General features: G+C 47.0%; 1 protein-coding gene across 1 annotated transcript in view; it reads right to left on the minus strand.

Moving 5' to 3' along the window:
• PTPN21 (protein tyrosine phosphatase non-receptor type 21) overlaps positions 1-18,515 on the minus strand; it is an 83,871-nt gene that overhangs the window by 8,429 nt on the left and 56,927 nt on the right. The window contains exons 11-15 of the mRNA XM_047795184.1: positions 14,262-14,322; positions 13,561-13,645; positions 7,214-8,664; positions 2,513-2,650; positions 1,181-1,402 (exon numbers count right to left, since the gene is read on the minus strand). Coding sequence (XP_047651140.1) covers positions 1,181-1,402; positions 2,513-2,650; positions 7,214-8,664; positions 13,561-13,645; positions 14,262-14,322 — 1,957 coding nt within the window. The remainder of the gene's footprint in view (positions 1-1,180; positions 1,403-2,512; positions 2,651-7,213; positions 8,665-13,560; positions 13,646-14,261; positions 14,323-18,515) is intronic.

The following is an 18,515-nucleotide window of genomic DNA, read 5'->3' on the forward strand; positions in this document are numbered from 1 at the left end:
ATGCAACTCTTATCTCATGAAAGACTGGATAAGCTATTACAAAGAAATCCTTAGTTATTAAATGATGTCCATGTTAAAAGGCAGACGCGTAGGAGTTCCCATTGTGGCTCAGTGGGTTTAGAACTTGACATAATGTCTGTGCAGACATGGGTTTGATTCCTGGCCTCGCTCAGTAGGTTAAGGATCTGGCATTGCCACAAGCTGTGGTGTAGGTTGCAGATGAGGCTCAGATCCGGTGTCACTGGTGGCCACGGCCGCAGCTCCAATTCGACCCCTAGCCTGGGAACTTCCATGTGCCGAGGGTGCGGCCCTAAAAAAGACAGATTTTAAAAAGCACATGCACAGATTCCCAAAGACCGCCAAGGGGACTGGCACTCACAGACAGACTGCCCGGCTTCTAGAAAGTCTCCAGTGTGAAATGGTTCTCATCAAACATCACTTGCAAACTAAGTAAAATGTAGCAAAGAAGAAAAATAACACCTGACGTTAGATTTCTTCTTTGTTTTCTCACTATGAGGAAATTTCTTCTACCTAAGAGAACGCATGGAATCTCCAGCCAGCATGAACAAAGGGTCCAGTGATGAACAGAGTGCATCTGGATTTTCTCACCTCCCTGCTCTGAATCATCACATTTTCCATCGTAATGGGCGTAACGCTATGCCAGTTAAGTGGCATTACACTGTTTCCAGGGGAAAAGCAAGCACTGCTTCTTCAAAGGACAGAATGAGGTTTGAAAATGATGACGAGAGTATGTGAAGAGCACAGGTGGCAGCACCGTAGGGAAAAGCTCTGGGCCACACCACCAGCATTTCTGTTACTTAAAAATGCACGTAGGTATGTGGGCTAAGGAACCACCAGCGCCTCAGCTGCTCTTGAGAGAGTTTACGAGCTAGAAAGGGATCTTCCGACGTGGAAGCACACAGTTCTCAAGTCAGGCAGACATGTGGTCCCCGAGTCCTGGCAACAGTGTTGGGGGCAGGAGGCTTCGCTGCGTGGAGAGAGCGAGTGCGCCACTGGCTCTGGGGCTAAGCACTGTCCATCCGGCCCTGTGAATGGGGTTCCCAGCTCGCTCTGTAGCTCTGCACAATCATTCAAAACTAGGGTGTTCTTAGAATACAGTCGCAAAGACAATTCAACTGGGACCTCACATCCCCTGTGCCACTCTAGACACGGCCCTCACCTTGATGTGCGATGCATTGATGTACCCAGTGTTGTTTTCTTTGGTTGGGACCAGCTCCACTCTGGCATCGTCATAGGGAAGGACATCCTGGAACCGATTTCTTTCTGCATTTTCAGGGAGTCGTGCAGTCGAGCACTCCCCGTCGACCAGCCGTTTTTTAAGAATTCTTTCGTATTCAGTGAATACCATTCCCTGTTCTAACCGTTGTTCCAGAATTTTACACTGAAAAATAGAATGCGGGGAACGGTCTGAATGCAGTCCCGTGCCACAGCCCCATTTCGATTGCACATCTGAAATCCCATTTTCCACTTCAAGTCTAGCAGTAACTCATACTGAAAATTCAAGATGAAACCAAAGTTAAATTGAACAAGTATAACAATAAAAGAATAAATGAAATAATCTCATTGGTGAGAAATATAATGCAAAGTCCTGTTTAAACTTGCTTTAAAAAAAACAATTCACTGCATTCATTTTCTCTCAATCTATAGTCAATTCTACGACCACTAAGGAAAGAAACATTCCCCTAGAGAATGATAAATCCTAGAGTAGGATAGTCAATTCCAACCTCTATGCAGAAATACTTCAATTTTATAATATGATATATTAAAAAACTGTAAACAGCAGTCAATACTGGAAACTTTCTCCAAGATCCAATTGTATAAGTAAATTAATTTTTGCTTAGCATAATTCATACCTATCTAGTTTTGAGAAAATAAGACCCTCATAGCAAAATACATCTCAGTTACAAAGAAAGTTTTGAAAAATTCAGTAACTGTTCCCTCTTGAGGCAAGCTCAATGTAATAAAAGCAGTTAATGTCTGCTTTCTCTTCTACATGTACTCATATGCACTTGCAGGTTTTCTCTAACTTTATGGCCATCGAAAATCAAGACTGCTACTGATGGCCGGAAAAAGGTCAAGAACAACATTCAGAAACCAACGGGCAGGAGTTCCCTCAGGGCCTAGTAGGTTAAGGATCTGGCATTGTCACTACAGCAGTTCAGATTGCTGCTGTGGCACAGGTTTGATCCCTGGCCTGGAAACTTCTGCATGCTACAGGCATGGCTAAAAACTTCAAAAAAGAAAAAAGAAGAAAGAAAGAAAAGAAAAAGAAAGAAAAAAATCAACAGACAAAAATCAACATTTTTAGCCTAAAATTATCTATTAAGACCTTAGCTATAAACTTGCCCCAATTTTGAGATTACAGAATTCCTAACACTTACTCAGGATTATCGAATGTGTTAAAAATTCAGTAAGATTTCAAGAAGGCAATTCTGTAGCCCCCCCATCAGCTGTCTCAGAGAAGGTGCGCAGCCCAGGGTGGGGTACATACCCTCTCATCGTTAGTGGCTCTGGCAGGCACTTCCCTTCCTTCATCAGGCAGAGGCAGTCGAGACAGGGAGAGTCCATTTAAGGCAGCCAACTTGAGAGGACCAATTTTTTTTGCATCTACTCGGTTCTTTTTCATTCCCTATAAAAAAATATGTATATGTGTATATCAAATAGACACCAATGCAGTCCCTTTGCAAAGAAATTTCAGTGGACTGAAGACAGGAAACAAAGGGAGTGTTCTCCTAAACCAGTCAGCCACCACAGGAGAGATTACACCCCTTCACACACACACACATTTGTTTAACAAATGTCAGGAGGAAGACATTCCTTCGGAGGCCAAAGCCCTGATAAGTCTTCCAGATAGAAGGTTTTGATGTGCAAGTGGTTTCAGGGCTCTGTTGTAATGTAAGGGGAGGCTCCAAGCAGGCAGCATTCCTTCACGGAACTCCCAAATAGCGAACCAGGACACGCCAAAAAATCAGCTGCAGGCCACAAAAAGGGTTTTCAATGTTATCACTTAATTTGCAATAAGCTTTTATAATTTTTAAAGACACAAATGAGCTCTTTAAATCATTCCGAAAAAAATGTAACATCCTCTCTGACGGCTCTCGCTTCTCTGCGCTCTGTTCTGTCACAGACTTACGTGACTGTGTCAGATCACAACACTTCTCAGAACCACCACAGTTATGAGGCAAAGAGCAGGGCTGAAATCTCCATCACTGTACCAGGAGGAGAGGGTGTAAGAAAAGACATCGAGGAGCTCCTGTCGTGGCGCAGTGGTTAACGAATCCGACTAGGAACCAGGAGGTTGCGGGTTCGATCCCTGGCCTTGCTCAGTGGGTTAAGGATCTGGCATTGCCGTGAGCTGTGGTGTAGGTCACAGAGGCGGCTCGGATCCCTCGTTGCTGTGGCTCTGGTGTAGGCCAGCAGCTGTAGCTCCGATTCAACCCCTAGCCTGGGAACCTCCATATGCCGTGGGAGCGGCCCTAGAAAAGACAAAAAGAAGAAGATGACATCAACAGAATTCTGTCTCCTGAAAACTGGCATTTCCTGAAGTTATTACTAAGGCCAGTGGTTTTCCTCTCTGAGGCAGACAAGGCCAAGAATGCCAAGTTTCCTTAGATAGGCTACACCTTCTTAGAAGCCACAATTATTGTAATGACAGTGGCCTTAATTTGACAGAAATGAATCTCTTGATTCTGTCTCAGAAATGAAATCAGCTTTACTCCTGCTCTATCAGGAGGGTGTGGGGGAGAGAGAAGAGAGAGGCACATGAAGTAAAAGCTTCCTGCTTAGGCTAAAATTTCACTGTGTCTCATATGTGCAGAAAACAGGGGTATGCAGAAAACTTGTAAATGTTTTACCCGTGGGTTTTGTGGTGGGGGAGAAGGGGAAGCCCTGATTTGTGAAGTCTGCCAGGCTCCGTGGTGCAAATACTCCCACTGCAGCCGACCTCAACCTGTCAGTGAAACCTCAGCTGGCTCACAAGATCCTGAAAATGGAACACTCAGCTCCCGCCAGCCAAGAGAGGGGCCTCCAGCACTTCTTGGCCTGAAAATGACTCAAATACACCGGATGAAGCCGAATGGATATAAGGTCAGTTCTAAAACCAGTTTCTAAAAAAAGGGGCATACAGTCAAAACTCACCCCCAGGAGTTCTCGTCGTAGCTCAGCAATTAACGAACCTGACTAGCATCCATGAGGACGCAGGTTTGATCCCTGGCCTCGCTCAGTGGGTTAAAGGATCTGGCATGGCTGTGAGCTGTGGTGTAGGTTGCAGATGCGGCTCGGATCCCACGTTGCTGTGGCTGCGGTATAGGCCGGCGGCTGCAGCTCCAATTGGACTCCTAGCCTGGGAACCTCCATGGGCCGAGGGAACAGCCCTAAAAAGACAAAAACAAACAAAAAACAAAAACAAAAAAAGAAAAAACTCACCCCTAATACTCCTTACTTAGCCTTTTTCAATGTAAAACCCAACCCATACAGTGAGTCTTATGTGAGAACCACCACATACGACTAAGGGTGGGGAAAAACTTTCTATAGATGCACAAGCACCCAAACCAGTCTACCTTTTTCCAGATGGCAATCAAATCTCTGGAGGTGGAAATGGGTGGAGAATTCTAAAATGTTTCTGCTTATTTGCAATTTATTGCACTGTTTTTAATACTAAATCTCTATAAACATAACCCACATTAGTATAGTTGCTTGTTGTAACAAAATAATGGCAACCCTGGTTGCTATGAAGGTGGGGTTGGGCAATTCCATAGGGAGCTGGGCTCTTCAGCTCTTGGGAAGTCAGTAAGTTAAATGTATGATGCAACCTCCTAGTGATAAGCTAAACTTGACCGAGCCCTGTCTACGTGCCAGGACCTCACTCTATTCTCCCAACGACTCTCTGGGGTCACCTCATTTACAAATGAGAAAACTGAGTCAGAGAGATTAAGCAGTTTGCCCAAGGTCACACAGCTGCCTCTATATATGGTAATCAGGATTGAAATTAAAACCCTACATCAAAATCAGTTATGCTGCACCTTAGAATTTAGAAAGTGCTTTTCACGCCTAACTCTACATGGGACCTAACACAACGTCACAGCGGGCAGAGGGGGGACCGTCTGTTACCGATGGGGAAGCTGAGGTTCGAGTGTCGAGAGCCTGGCCCACTGGGCGGGGACCCAGGGAACGGCGAGGTCTAGACTCAGAGCTAAGATGTCCCACTCTTGCGTCCTTTGCCTTCCCCAGGCCACAGCTGCCATTCACACTCTTCATGTAAGAAGATCCCTCCTGGGAAAAGGAGGGGAGTAAAAGCATAATCCAATCACGTAACCTCTACGTGAATGAGGGAGAAAATGTGTACTTTTTGCAAACCAAATAGATCAAAGCCCTCAGATTTATCGGAACTTGCCAGGCCCATTCAAAACTGCAAGGACAAGAGGCTTGAATACTGGACTCTACTCCAAGTGTCATTTGGGGAAAAGATGAGGGTCATGCATGAAAATGACAGACAGTTCTTGATGTGATCATGGGAACGTGTGAACTACAAGAGGGCCCAGTCCAGCAGGCTCAGGACTCAGGCAAAGGCCCTCGGAGGACACATTCTCACCCTGTCCCCACCCTGAATCACTGTCGCTTTAGCCAACCTCAGACGCTGGCCTTTACAGCCCAGGCAAATGAGTAAGAATGTACTCCCAAGAAAGATTTAAAGTAAACTTACGATTCAAACCCATTAAAAGAAAACACATTTAAATCCATGGCGCTATTCTAAGGAGTTTTAGTCTATGTATACTGATGTATTTCAGAAGCACTACAACACTGTGCCAACTTTCCTCTGCTTATGAAGATGTTTGTAAGCATCTTAGAAGACCTGATACACTAAGCCAGAATCACATGTGTGATGGGCCCTCGAGTCTGAATACGCCGGCCCGCAGAAATGGGGGGGGGAGAATCCCTAGCTGCCAGGACACCGGGAGCAATTGGGAGACAGAATGTGTAAGCTAATCAATCACTCTCACTTGGCTACAGCGCAGGGCACAGGGAAAGGAGGCCTGGGCAAGGAGGGGCTGGAAGCCTGAGCAAGGCAGTGAGATGACTCAGGGTGTACACCTGACATGACAAGACCACAGATGCCTGGGCAAAGCTGAAGTTAAAAAGCTTCCGTGGAAAGACAGAACAGCAAAGCTTGGACAAGCAATTATTACTCAATAAAATAGACAATGTACCTCAATGCAGAACAGTGTAGAAGATAGGAGAACAGGTTGCAGAGATAAATATGAGTTTAAGTTCCAGTTCAGTCACTCACTAGCTGTGTGACCTTGGGGAAGTTACTTAATATCTCAGAGTCTATTTTCTCATCTGCAGAGACAATAGGCAACTTGTAAACTGGATGTGGGAAAGCAGATGGCCTGCCCCCCACACAGTAAATGCTCTGGGAATGGCAGCTAGAGAGGATGGTAAGCACTTTTATATTTGCCTCTGGTCGGTAAGAAGTGCTTGGTTATTTACGATAGGGAATAGTAAGCTCCATTTCCTACAAAGGACTTTCCTTGGGTTCTCAGTCCACTCAATCTCTCTTTTAAAGAGACCTAGAGCGCTCAGGTTTTTTGTCCTGACAAAGTGCCACCTTCCCAGCTCCAGAATCACCCTCCAGCCCTCAGAGATCACTGCCCAGCAACTCGAGCTACACCCACATGGAGGGTGACATAAGGAACACACTGGGGACACTTCCGGGGGGGGGGGGTCTATTCCTCAGATATCACTTGAACAAACCGAACATGAGCCATCCTGCATCCCTGCAAGGTGCTTTTACCAGGGGCAAACAAAGCAATCTTGGCTGAAGTCAGGAAATCTTAACTTCCCTTTCTGTCCCACTGCATTAGTAAAAGATCCCATTCGTTCTTCCTAGTCCATTGCACCCAGCCCCCTAAGTTTACCTGCCACTTCATCGAAGTTACTATCTGTAGCAAAGCCACTACAATTCTACTCAATCTCCATTATTTCCACAGATAATCAAACTGAGTGTTTCAAAATAAAACAAAAATGGGGAAAAACGAGGTGTGTGTGGGTGGGGGGGTGTAGTTTTAAAAGTTCAAAGAAAAAAGCTGGAAAACATCCGAAAAGACAGAGGGCAGAAGGAGTGGAGGCAAGTCAGGTGTCAAGAGCGTGGTTCTCGCCTGGGTGAGGGCCCCCTGCACACCGCGCGGCTCACCCCTAACGGCGGAAGTCCCTCCACGATGTTCTTCTTTCCCGAGAGGAGGTCTGACACCGGCCGTTTCTTCAGCGAGTCCCTCCGGGCGCGGTACCTCCCGGACGTGGTCAGGTCGGACTCGGACATGGAGGGTGTCAGCAGCCCGTCCCTCCTGGGCCGCTGGGCGTCGGCCCGCACGTGGACGGGGCTGCCGTCCCTCCCCCTCCGCTCGGCCTCGGGGACGTGGGACTGGGGCTCCAGGATGTGCAGGGGCCCCGGGGCGCGGGGGCAGCTGGGCGGGGCTTCCTGGGAGTAGGCCGCCCGGGGCTCAGGCACCGGGGGCGAGGGATGCGCTCGCGCGCTGGGCTCCTCCTCCGGGTCCTCCTCCTCCTCTTCCTCCTCCTCCTCCTCCTCCTCGCTGCTGTGTATCAGCATGGTGGCGTCAGAGAGAGACTTTTTGTGGCCGTATCTCAGGCTTTCCTGCTCATCTGGCTCCTCTCGCTTTGTTCTTTCGATGACGACGTTTGGCTGGGAGCCCGCCGAGACGGCCCGCGGGGCCACGTCCGCTGCCGACGCCGACATGGTCCTCTCCTTGAGCCGCAGGCCGTCCAAGCCGTGGGTCAGCCCGGCGATCTCGATGCTGTTCCTCTTCTGGAGCTGGGCGTGCCGGGCGGAGGTGAGGGGCTCGCTGACCTCCTGGAGGGAGTGCGCCACCGGCAGGCTGTCCTCCTGGAACGTCTGCACCGAGTGATGGACCCGCCTGGTGATGAGATCCGGGTTGCTGCTGCTGATGTAGAGGTGGCGGGACAGGTCTGGGGTGCTGTTGGCGGGCCTAGGGTACGGGTAAGGGGGCGGGGGCCGGTACACCTGCGTTCTCATGATGTTGGGAGCTGGGTACTCCTGGGCCTGGAGCTGCACGTTGGTCAGCTCGGGCACGCTGACGGCACCCACCACCGGCCGCCTCTCCACGGGGTAAGGGTAAGGAGCCTGGCTGTGGAAACTGTAATTCAGACTGAATGGATAGTGGGCAGACTGGGGAGAGGTGAAGTGGGCGTGCTCGCGAATCTCCGGCTGGCTGTAGACCAGGGCATCGGGCCTGCTGTACGCGTAGGAGTTGCCGATGTTGAGGTTTCTCAGCGAGTGGCTCTGTCTCTCGGCGGGAGCCAGCCCTCTGCGCAGCTGCTTCATCACAGTCTCGTAGTCTGGGGTCGGGCGGTAGGACGGGGGGATCAGGGCACTGTGCCGGTGCGACGGGACGTAGTCCGGCCGCATGACGTCGCTCCCGGTGATGCTCGGGTTCGAGGACATGGGTGAGGGCTGCAGGTAGGGCTGTGGGTTATTTAAGGAGTTGGTGCTTTGGGCACTGTAGACACTGCCGTTCCGGATCCGACCGCTGAGGTCTATCTGGGCTCGATCCAGACTTGTCTGAGAGTGACAGTAGTATCCATTCTGATTGGTCACAAAGAGGTTATCTGGGGGGGGGAAAAAAAATTGAAGATGTATTTTCGAATGAGCCTTTTTTTTTTTTTTTTTTAATGAATGAAACTGGACCAATTACTCCAGACAAATACTGAGACAGCACCGGATGCTGATGACATTTCTCAGCAGAGCCTATGGAATTCCATGCTGAGACAACCTGGCTCTTTGCACAGCACCCCGGGAGACCTCCAACACATTGTTCCTGGGAGCCTCGCCTCCTCATCTGGAGAATGGGGATGGCTCTGCCTATGCCAAGGGTAGTGCCCGAGATTTCTGACATTCAATAAATGTCTGACAGTAAGAGTATAATCATACCACCAAATCTAAGTCTGACAGTAAGAGTATAATTGGACTACCAAAGACAGTCTTTTTCTGAAAGTCAAACACAGGTACTTTATTAGAGACGCAAACCAGACTTTCTAGAACTCTAGGGAGCTGTAGGCAGAGAGAGTGTTCAAAGCACTGAGTCTCTGATCCTGCTTTCTCCTCCTCCTGGAGATGCGGCCTTGCTGAGCTAGTTCAAGCACCACCTTTCCATAAATATCTCCTTATATGAAACATTAAGTTGGTTGAACAGATTCTTCTAGAATGAAGACAAAAGGGCCATAGTTCAGCAGGATCTGAGCCTCTTCAGGTTCAGTAGTATCGCCACTCACTTCACACCTCACTAGGGGCCAGAAGCCAAAAAGAACAATGCTCAGATAGCCTGCCCCTGCTTCAGTCAGACTGGGGTCCACAGCTTGCAGAATCAGGAACCTAATCTAATCCACTGTGGCTGCGTGTGTGCACCTGTTTGGGGCTAGAAGGAGGCATGTTTCTTCTGTCCAATCTGTATTCACCTGAAATACTAATGAGGGTGATTTCTAACACTTCAACGGAAAGCAGCAGTCAAGACCATCAGAGAACAGATACCATTAAAAAGCATCTTTTTTTGTGAATCGAAAGCTCCATGATGGTTTAAGTGACAACTGATTATCAAAATGAATACACCACAGTCTTACAGATGGACTTTATTCTGGTGGCCCTCACAGCCATGAAGAAACAGGCCTTCGGGAGTTCCCGTCGTGGTGCAACAGAAACCAATCCGACTAGGAACCATGAGGTTGCCGGTTTGATCCCTGGCCTCACTCAGTGGGTTAAGGATCCAGCATTGCCGTGAGTTGCAGTGTAGTTGCAGACTCGGCTCAGATCTGGCGTTGCTGTGGCTGTAGTGTAGGCCAGCAACTATAGCTCCAATTGGACCCCTAGCCTGGGAACCTCCATAGGCCACCGGTGCAGCCCTAAAAAGACAAAAAAAAAAAAAAAAAGAAATGGGCCTTGAATGCATCACTGTGTCCTTCCTGTTGACACACAATGCTTCCTCATCCTTATCCTTTTCAGGTATCTGGAACATGCTGCAATCTCAGTCTATGACTCCCCCGCGCCTCCCTGCTGTCATAGCTCAGCCTGCCTCCAAGCCTGTCTAGACTAGCAGAATATCCGCCTACGCGGCCTCTCTGTCTCCAGGCTCCTCTGGGCATCCCACAGACCATTCATTTAGGTGTAAAAGACTATGCTAAGAACTAATGGGGGAAAATGACTGGAATCCAGACAAATAAAAAGGAAGAGGTATGTACAGAAATCACCAGAATCCAAGGAAGCAGTGTCACGGCTGCAGGAGATCAGTGTTGCAGGAGTCTGGAGAAGGGAAGGACAACTTCCAGCTTGGGCTGAGCTGACGTGCACAGGGAAAAGATCAAGAACCACCTCAGAAATGACGGCATTCGGCTGGGGGAGGAGGGGGTGGTCCTTGCAGGGTAGGTGGGCAGGGGTTTCATCAGTAGCCCGGTTCTTTACCCCTGGGCATACACAGAATCACACCTCCTCACCTCCGGATGGCAGGCACAGACATGTGACAAGTAACAGTCAAGGGAAAGTGATCAGAGGGCATGGAACCAATTTCCATGCTCCTGTCCCCCTGCCACCCTGACCAACATTCCAGAAGGAAAGGGTGCCCCAGCCTGAGCCCCTGAAGCAGGCTGGCATGGATCAGTGCCCTCCTGCCAGTGCATGCGGACAGGTAACCTGTGCAAGCTCTCCTGTGTAAGCCACTGAGAGTTCAGAATTGTTTGTCTCCACAGCACAATCTTGCCCATCCGGACTAGTCAGAAGTGTACGTGCAGGAGGGTGCATGGGACAAGGGCACTGTGGCTGACAGAGCAGTGTGAGCAGAGCTGGGAGATGAGAGAACACGCTCGGTTTGGGGTAGCAGGTAGCTGGAGAGGGGTACAGAACAGAGGGGAATAAGATGGGGAAAGCAGCATGAAGGAACATGGCAGAGAAGGCTGAACACTCTACAAAGCAACAGTCGTCAGGGAAATGGGATGAGATGAGCCCAGCCGCTGAGTTCAGATGACCAGGGAGGGTGGGCCTAAAGATATCAGCTCCTGTGATGCAATAACTAATGAGAGGGTTTAAAACAATAAAAGGAACTAGATTGGATCAGGAGCAAAGAGACAGGGAGAAGGGGACGTGGAAGAGATGTTACATGAAGTTAATTAGAAGCAACAGGATTTGGAGTTCCCATCGTGGCACAGCGGAAATGAATCCGACTAGGAACCCTGAGGTTGCGGGTTCGATCCTTGGCCTCACTCAGTGGGTCAAGGATCTGGCGTTGCCATGAGCTGTGGTATAGGTCGCAGATGTAGCTTGGATCTGGAGTTGCTATGGCTGTGCCTGTGGCTGGCAGCTACAGCTCATATTAGACCCTAGCCTGGGAACCTCCACATGCCGCAGGTGAGGCCCTAAAAAGATAAAAAAAAAAAAAAAAAAAGGCAACAGGATTTGTAATTAACTGTCTGGGTGTTGAAAAGAAAAAGAGAAAAGAAAATTTACATTCAGTTTAGAATCCAAGTGCCCAGGAGAGTGACTTCATCGTAAAGAAAAAGGAAGGAATGTGGGAAAAGGGACTGGTTTATGGAGAAGAGTAATGAACTCAAATGTGCTACGTTAGTTTGCAGCAACCTGAAACAGCTGCCACCATCTGCTAAGTGCATCCCACTCAGCCAGGTACTTGGCTGAGGACTCACATGCGGTGGTAGCTCCCTTAACTGCCCCAACAACTGTCCGATGAAATGTGGGGCCAGGGCACAAGAGTCATAAAGGGGTAGGAAATAACGGGGTGACAGTCATCTTTGATAAACTCTGATACGGCGGGGGGGGGGGCGGGGGCAGCGAATGGGCAGACCTTCGGAGCAGAGAACAGTGATGGTGCTGCAGGCGGGAGAACCCAGTGCACTGTGAGAGCAGTTCTTCAGGAGGATAGAACACTTGATCTCTGAAGGGAAGGAGGATGTGCGGGGCGCTGGGGACCTGTGACAGGGCAGCTTGAACAGAGAAGCAAAGGCAGGGAGGTCAAGAGGTAGCCCACAAACAGAAGCGGTGCCCAGGTATCACTCTCAGAAGTGGGGTGGAAAACAAAAGAAAAAGAAAATTCAAACTGTAGTTTGGAGAGCAAGGAGGGAAAAAAAATAGCAGGATGCTTGCAGATGGAGGAAAAGAGATGACCAGCAAAAAAACACAAACACGGCAGAGAGAAGAGCCTTTTCCCACACGTAGGGGGCGCTAAGGGGGACAAAACCAGATGAGAGCAGCGTGGGAGGTAGTGAAGAAGGTAAAAGCATCCGGAGGTGGGCACTATGGGAACCCACACCCAAACCCATCCCCTCCTGCCCACCTCACTGCACGGAAAGGCTCCCCTTACATGCAAGCCTCGGCACCAATAATGCATCGCCACCAAACACGTCCCACGGTTCCCGGAGGAAGCAAGTCCAGAAACCTTGACCCCGCTCTGTGCCACAGCATTCCCCAGCCCCCGCAAAGCCAGGAGCAGCAATCCCAGTCAGAAGCCCGCCTCTCCCTCTACCTATGGAAATTCACCTATCTTTCGAGGTCCAAAAAACCCTTCTCAGCCTCTCGGGCACAAGTCCTTCTTCCACTGAAAGGTACAGTTGCTTGCTCTCATCACGTTCTCCGTATTCAAGTTATTTATATATACACTTGTCTTATCCCCCACCACCAGATTCTAAGCTGCTTACCATGTGGAATTACTTCTCTGCATAAATCTCCTCAGCCCTCACAGGAGAGCCCTGTACACAGAATAGAGGAGATGTCTGCAAATTGAAAGCTGGAGATTCAGCTTCAGAGGCACATCCTAAACACAGTGCCCTATGCTCATCATGTGAAAGATAAACGTAAGTAAATAAAAATAATGAGAAGGTCTCAGGCAAGGAAAAAAAACAAAAGGAGCCTGGGACATCTTGGGCTGGAAAGCAAGAAAGCACTCACAGGCTACTGGGGGCGTGTTAACAGGACATGGGAGCCAGCTTGAAGGAGCGCCCATGGGCCAGATTTGGGAACAAATTTGAGCATCAAAAAAAAAACCTTTTTTTTTTTTTTTTTTGGCTTTTAAGGGCTGCACCTGCAGCACATGGAGGTTCCCAAGCTAGGGGTCGAATCAGAACTTCAGCTGCTGGCCTACCCCACAGCCACAGCAATGAAGGATCCAAGCCGCGTCTGCAACCTACACCACAGTTCGTGGCAACATCCTATCCTTAACCCACTGAGCGAGGCCAGGGATCGAACCTGCAACCTCATAGTTACTAGTTGGATTCATTTCCACTGCACCACAGTGGGAACTCCTGAGCATCAGAATGGGTAATACATATTTTCGCCCCATGTCCAAAAAACTGACTCTAATGGCAGCTTCTTCTGCGAATCCAGGTTGGCTATAAACACGACAACGACATAACTTCCGCCAAAACCTATTCTGGCTTCAAGATCGCCACGTCTTCATGATTTATTCACATTATAATAATTTTGCAAGGCATTTCAGAAATAGTGTACTTTACCTTGGGAAGAAGTGTATGGTTCTGTATAGTGTCCGTTATAATGCAGCTGGGGCGGGGGAGCCATCACATAGGGCTGGGGTTTAGGCTAAGAAATGGAAAGTTGGAAATAGCGTTAAAACACATTGCCTATGTAACATATGCAAAGTAATTCTCTGCTGCTTTCTTTCTCTCCATTAAAAAAATTTCTAAAGGAGCCAAATGTATTTTATATACGAAAAATAAATATGAAGACTCGGTAGCTATCCTTTTCAGTGTTTCCCAGAGTGGCCAGGCCAAGCCCTGGGCACTGACGTCAGACATCGGACAGCACAAGAAAACAAGGTGCATCCAAGACGTAAGAGCAAAAAAGGAAAAGACACAAATTTCCTGAATTCCTATATAAAAAACGGAATGTAAGAAGCTTATATGTAGCAAATTTAACCTTCTTAGGCAAAATCATATATCTACTAATTTCTGCTTACTCCCGGCTAACAGTTAAAATTTTTAATATTAGGTTGAACCTAATACTTAAGTATGTGTAATTATGTATATATTATATAAATATTAGGCTTCACCTATGGAAAACCACCATTTCTTTGATTAAGTATCAGCACGCTGTCATAGTTCAAACTGAAAATCACCACTGCTAAAAGCAGATTTTATCAGGGAAGATGACATCACTAAAAGAGAAGAAAGCAATGCTATTTTTCCTTCTTTCTTACCAGAGACATCCTTGAGGAAGACCTCCTCCTAATTGGGTTCACTATGACGGGCTGAGTTTGCCTATAAAATAAGACACGTGTTTGAGAAGAGCATATATATATATATGCTCATATACACATAACTTTCCTAGTTCTACCAAAGTAAGTTAATAAGAAGGTAAAATGAGGAGTTCCCGTCGTGGCTCAGTGGTTAATGAATCCGACTAGGAACCATGAGGTGGTGGGTTCGATCGCTGGCCTTGCTCAGTGGGTTAAGGATCTGGCGTTGCCGTGAGCTGTGGTGTAGGTCGCAGATGCAGCTCGGATCCCGCGTGGCTGTGGCTCTGGGGTAGGCCGGCAGCTACAGCTCTGATTAGACCCCAAGCCTGGGAACCTCCATATGCCATGGCAGCAGCCCAAGAAATGGCAAAAAAGACAAAAAAAAAAAAAAGAAGGTAAAATGATACATCTTCTAAACCAAAAGACAGACTAATTCAATTATAAATTAAAGAAAAGAAAAGGGATTCTCTGTCTCTGGGGCCTTGACCCTTTCCTGCTGCCCACACCCCCGGATCCACTCTGGGATTTGAGCCTCATAGAGCATCCATCACCTGGACTACCAGAGGTGTGGGCAGGCGTAATTTTCCCTGGTGGGTCCAGGTAGAACCTCTGGAGTGAACACAAAGAGAAGAAATGAGGCCGGGCTAGGGGGCCACGAATTCATCCTGAGGGAAGCAAGGTTCAGTGCAAATGCATCTCTCCTATGGGCCCGTCTCGGCACTAACCACCTCCATTCACAGTCCTGAGGAGTGACCATCAACTGCCAGCCTGAGGGCCAGAAGCGATGGGAAGCGCCTTTGATGAAGAGCCTGTTAACGGCAGACTACAAACATGATGAAGAGACAAGTTTCTAACTTTGGAAACTTAAGAATCTATATATCCTCTGCGGAACTACGATACAGAAAGCAAAAAGAGTTGGAAAATTGGCTCAGTGGGGCTGGGGTAAATCCATTTACCTTTCTTTGTGAGAATCTTCCGTTTTCTTTTTTAAAAAACACACAATTTGAATGTTAAGGAGTGCCAACTGACATCTCTCAGATAATCTGAGATTTTAAGCTATTCACAGCAAGCTCCATCTTTGAATAAAAGTAGGTCATAAACAAGAAACGGAAAAAAGTCCTTTTGTAATCCTATCATTTTTCAACAGAGGCAGGGATTTTTTGTTGTTTTTGCATGGTTTTATCGCAAATAAGGTGTAGGCAGCTACACACATGAGATTCTTGGCTTTGTTAATGACATAACTTTGTCAAAGCACTTAAAAAAACTTTGATCATCTGTTCCTGGCTCATGAGCTTATGTGACATGTAATTACTGATGACAAAATATTCTGTGACCCTTGGTTATAGTGTTCTAAGGACCAATTACTAGAAAATCCATAATCACAAAGTGAACACTCATTCCATTTAATCATAATATCAATTTATCATAATATCAAGCCTCGTGTCTCATAAACTCACATTCCTAACACTAATTTCTTTTTTTCTTTTTTTTTTTTTGTCTTTTGTTGTTGTTGTTATTGCTGTTGTTGTTGCTATTTCTTGGGCCGCTCCTGCGGCATATGGAGGTTCCCAGGCTAGGGGTTGAATCGGAGCTGTAGCCACCGGTCTACGCCAAAGCCACAGCAATGTGGGATCCGAGCCGCCTCTGCAACCTACACCACAGCTCACGGCAACGCTGGATCGTTAACCCACTGAGCAAGGGCAGGGACCGAACCCGCAACCTCATGGTTCCTAGTCGGGTTCGTTAACCACTGCACCACGACGGGAACTCCCCTAACACTAATTTCTTACCTTCAAACCCTAAATATTATTAGCTAATTTTGACAAGATTTTTGAGATAAAAGAAAATTACTGCTTATGAGGAACCTATCAGGTAGCTATAATTCCTTTCACGAGTTGACTTTTTTGATCAAATGCTTTCTTTAATAATTTCCTTTTATTATCACTGGAATATTAAGACTATTGAAGAATATATGTTTCTTTCCCAAAGGAGGCTTCCCATTCTGCCAGTAATTGTTACGCAACAATAACATAGATATTAATTCAAAATGCAAAAATACCTGCATCGATTGGGCCTTTTTTTAAAACACTCCCTAACTGCACATTAATATATTTTTTAAATTAGTGTCCAGAATTTAAAGACACTGCATTTGGTAGCCTAAAAGTTTACTTTCCCTTTATTTATTCCCCATTGTCAATGCTAGGTTTAGGCAAACTGGGTCCTTTGAAGTTTATATTTAGGTCAGGGACTCACTAGATTGACCAAACTTTTTTTTTTTTGTCTTTTGTCTTTATAGGGCCGCACCTGCAGCAAATGGAGGTTCCCAGGCTAGGGGTCTAATCAGAGCTGTTGCTGCCAGCCTACGCCAGACACAGCAACACGGGATCCAAGTCGAGTCTGTGACCTACACCACAGCTCACGGCAACACCAGATCCTTAACCCACTGAGCGAGGCCAGGGATTGAACCCGCAACCTCACAGTTCCTAGTCGGATTCCTTTCCGCTGTACCATGACGGGGACTCCTAACCAAGCTTTTAAAGTACTACAAATTCAAAATTCAGAGATGGACAGAAAGGTTGCTGACAGAATCCCCCAACATGTCCAGCTGGGAGCAGAAATAAACTTAAGTATACTGAACACAAAATCCAAGGATGCAGAGCTTAGAAGCACAGGTGGCAACTCCCACACTATTTTGACACCTTGCTGGCAGCACCCAGGATGGAGACAAGCACCCACTGCAGAGGCCACTCCTGCTAAATCCACACCAGTACCTCTTTCTCCCACCAAACTGGCATAGGCAGCCTCACCATCAGTTCTAATATTCTAACCTCTTTCTTCTTGCCAGTGTTCTTGTCAGTGCCGTTCTCTATGAGATCAGCTATCCTTAGCTTAGTACACAAGGGAGGATGGTGTAACTGCTGGTTGTGTTTTGGGGCAGTTACTATGCTGATGGTTGCTGCTAAAAATGAGACAGCTGAAGATCTTTGCGGGGAAAGAAAAACAACAACACTGGAATGTGTGTCCTGGAGAAAACAAAGTAAGAAAAGGCTGCTAGCCCGCCCAAGTAAAACAGATGATATTACTTATTGAAACAGTGCCAAAGGCTGTACATGATTACCTCCTGGAATCCAAACACCAGCCCCATAAAGGAGGCTGGATGAGGAAACTGATACTTAGATAATGTAAATTGCTCCCGGTCACATGGCAAATAAGCAGAATGCAGCCCGGATCTGGTGGTGCTGTGGCTGTGGCATAGGCTGGCAGCTGCAGCTCCGATTCGACCCCTAGCCTGGGAACTTCCATGTGCCATGGGTGCAGCCCTAAAAAGACAAAAAACAAGAGTTATTTTCAGTCTTATTACCCATCAAAATATTAACAGCTAAGAATTCATGTCCTTCACCTGGGGAACAGGCACTACATGCACCTCCTACAACGTGAAATGGATTATCGTCCATCATAAATTTATAATTACATGGGAAGAGTTTGTGAAAATGGACTTCCATCATCTACTAGATGTACAGAGATTAAAAACAAAATGTGGAAAATGTCTCTTTAAATACGATTTCATTTTAAAAACACTCGTTTTCCTTAGATAAACATAATATATGCAACTGAAGATCTAATATAAATGGCTTTATTTATGTTTGGTGATAAACAGCAATATTTTTTTAAAATGAGATTTCTAAGACCTAGTCATTTGCCACATCAAAAAATTGTTTTCCTTCTTAACTGTAACATCATTACCAAGTGGTAATGTGCAAAAAAAAAAAAAACCAAAAACTATTAACCACCAACCAATACGGATGCTCACTGGAAACATTTTTTTTTTGTCTTTTTGCCCTTTCTTGGGCTGCTCCGGTGGCATACGGAGGTTCCCAGGCTAGGGGTCCAATCGGAGCTGTAGTGGCCAGCCAATGCCAGAGCCACAGCAACACCAGATCCGAGCCACGTCCGTGACCTACACCACAGCTCACGGCAATGCTAGATTCTTCACCCACTGAGCAAGACCAGGAATTGAACCTGCAACCTAGTCGGATTCATTAACCACTAAGCCACAACGGGAACTCCTGGAAACATTTTATGGTTTATTCAAAATGACTGATTCGCCATTATTTTGAAGAAAAAGAATGAACCGAGATTAAGTAATGATGGCTCAATATTATGAACACTCTTAAACTTATGAAAGGCTTTAAATTTATGAAAAGGCTGTGGTCC

The sequence above is a fragment of the Phacochoerus africanus genome, chromosome 9, assembly GCF_016906955.1.
Source record: "Phacochoerus africanus isolate WHEZ1 chromosome 9, ROS_Pafr_v1, whole genome shotgun sequence".
NCBI classification, from domain to species: Eukaryota; Metazoa; Chordata; class Mammalia; order Artiodactyla; family Suidae; genus Phacochoerus; species Phacochoerus africanus.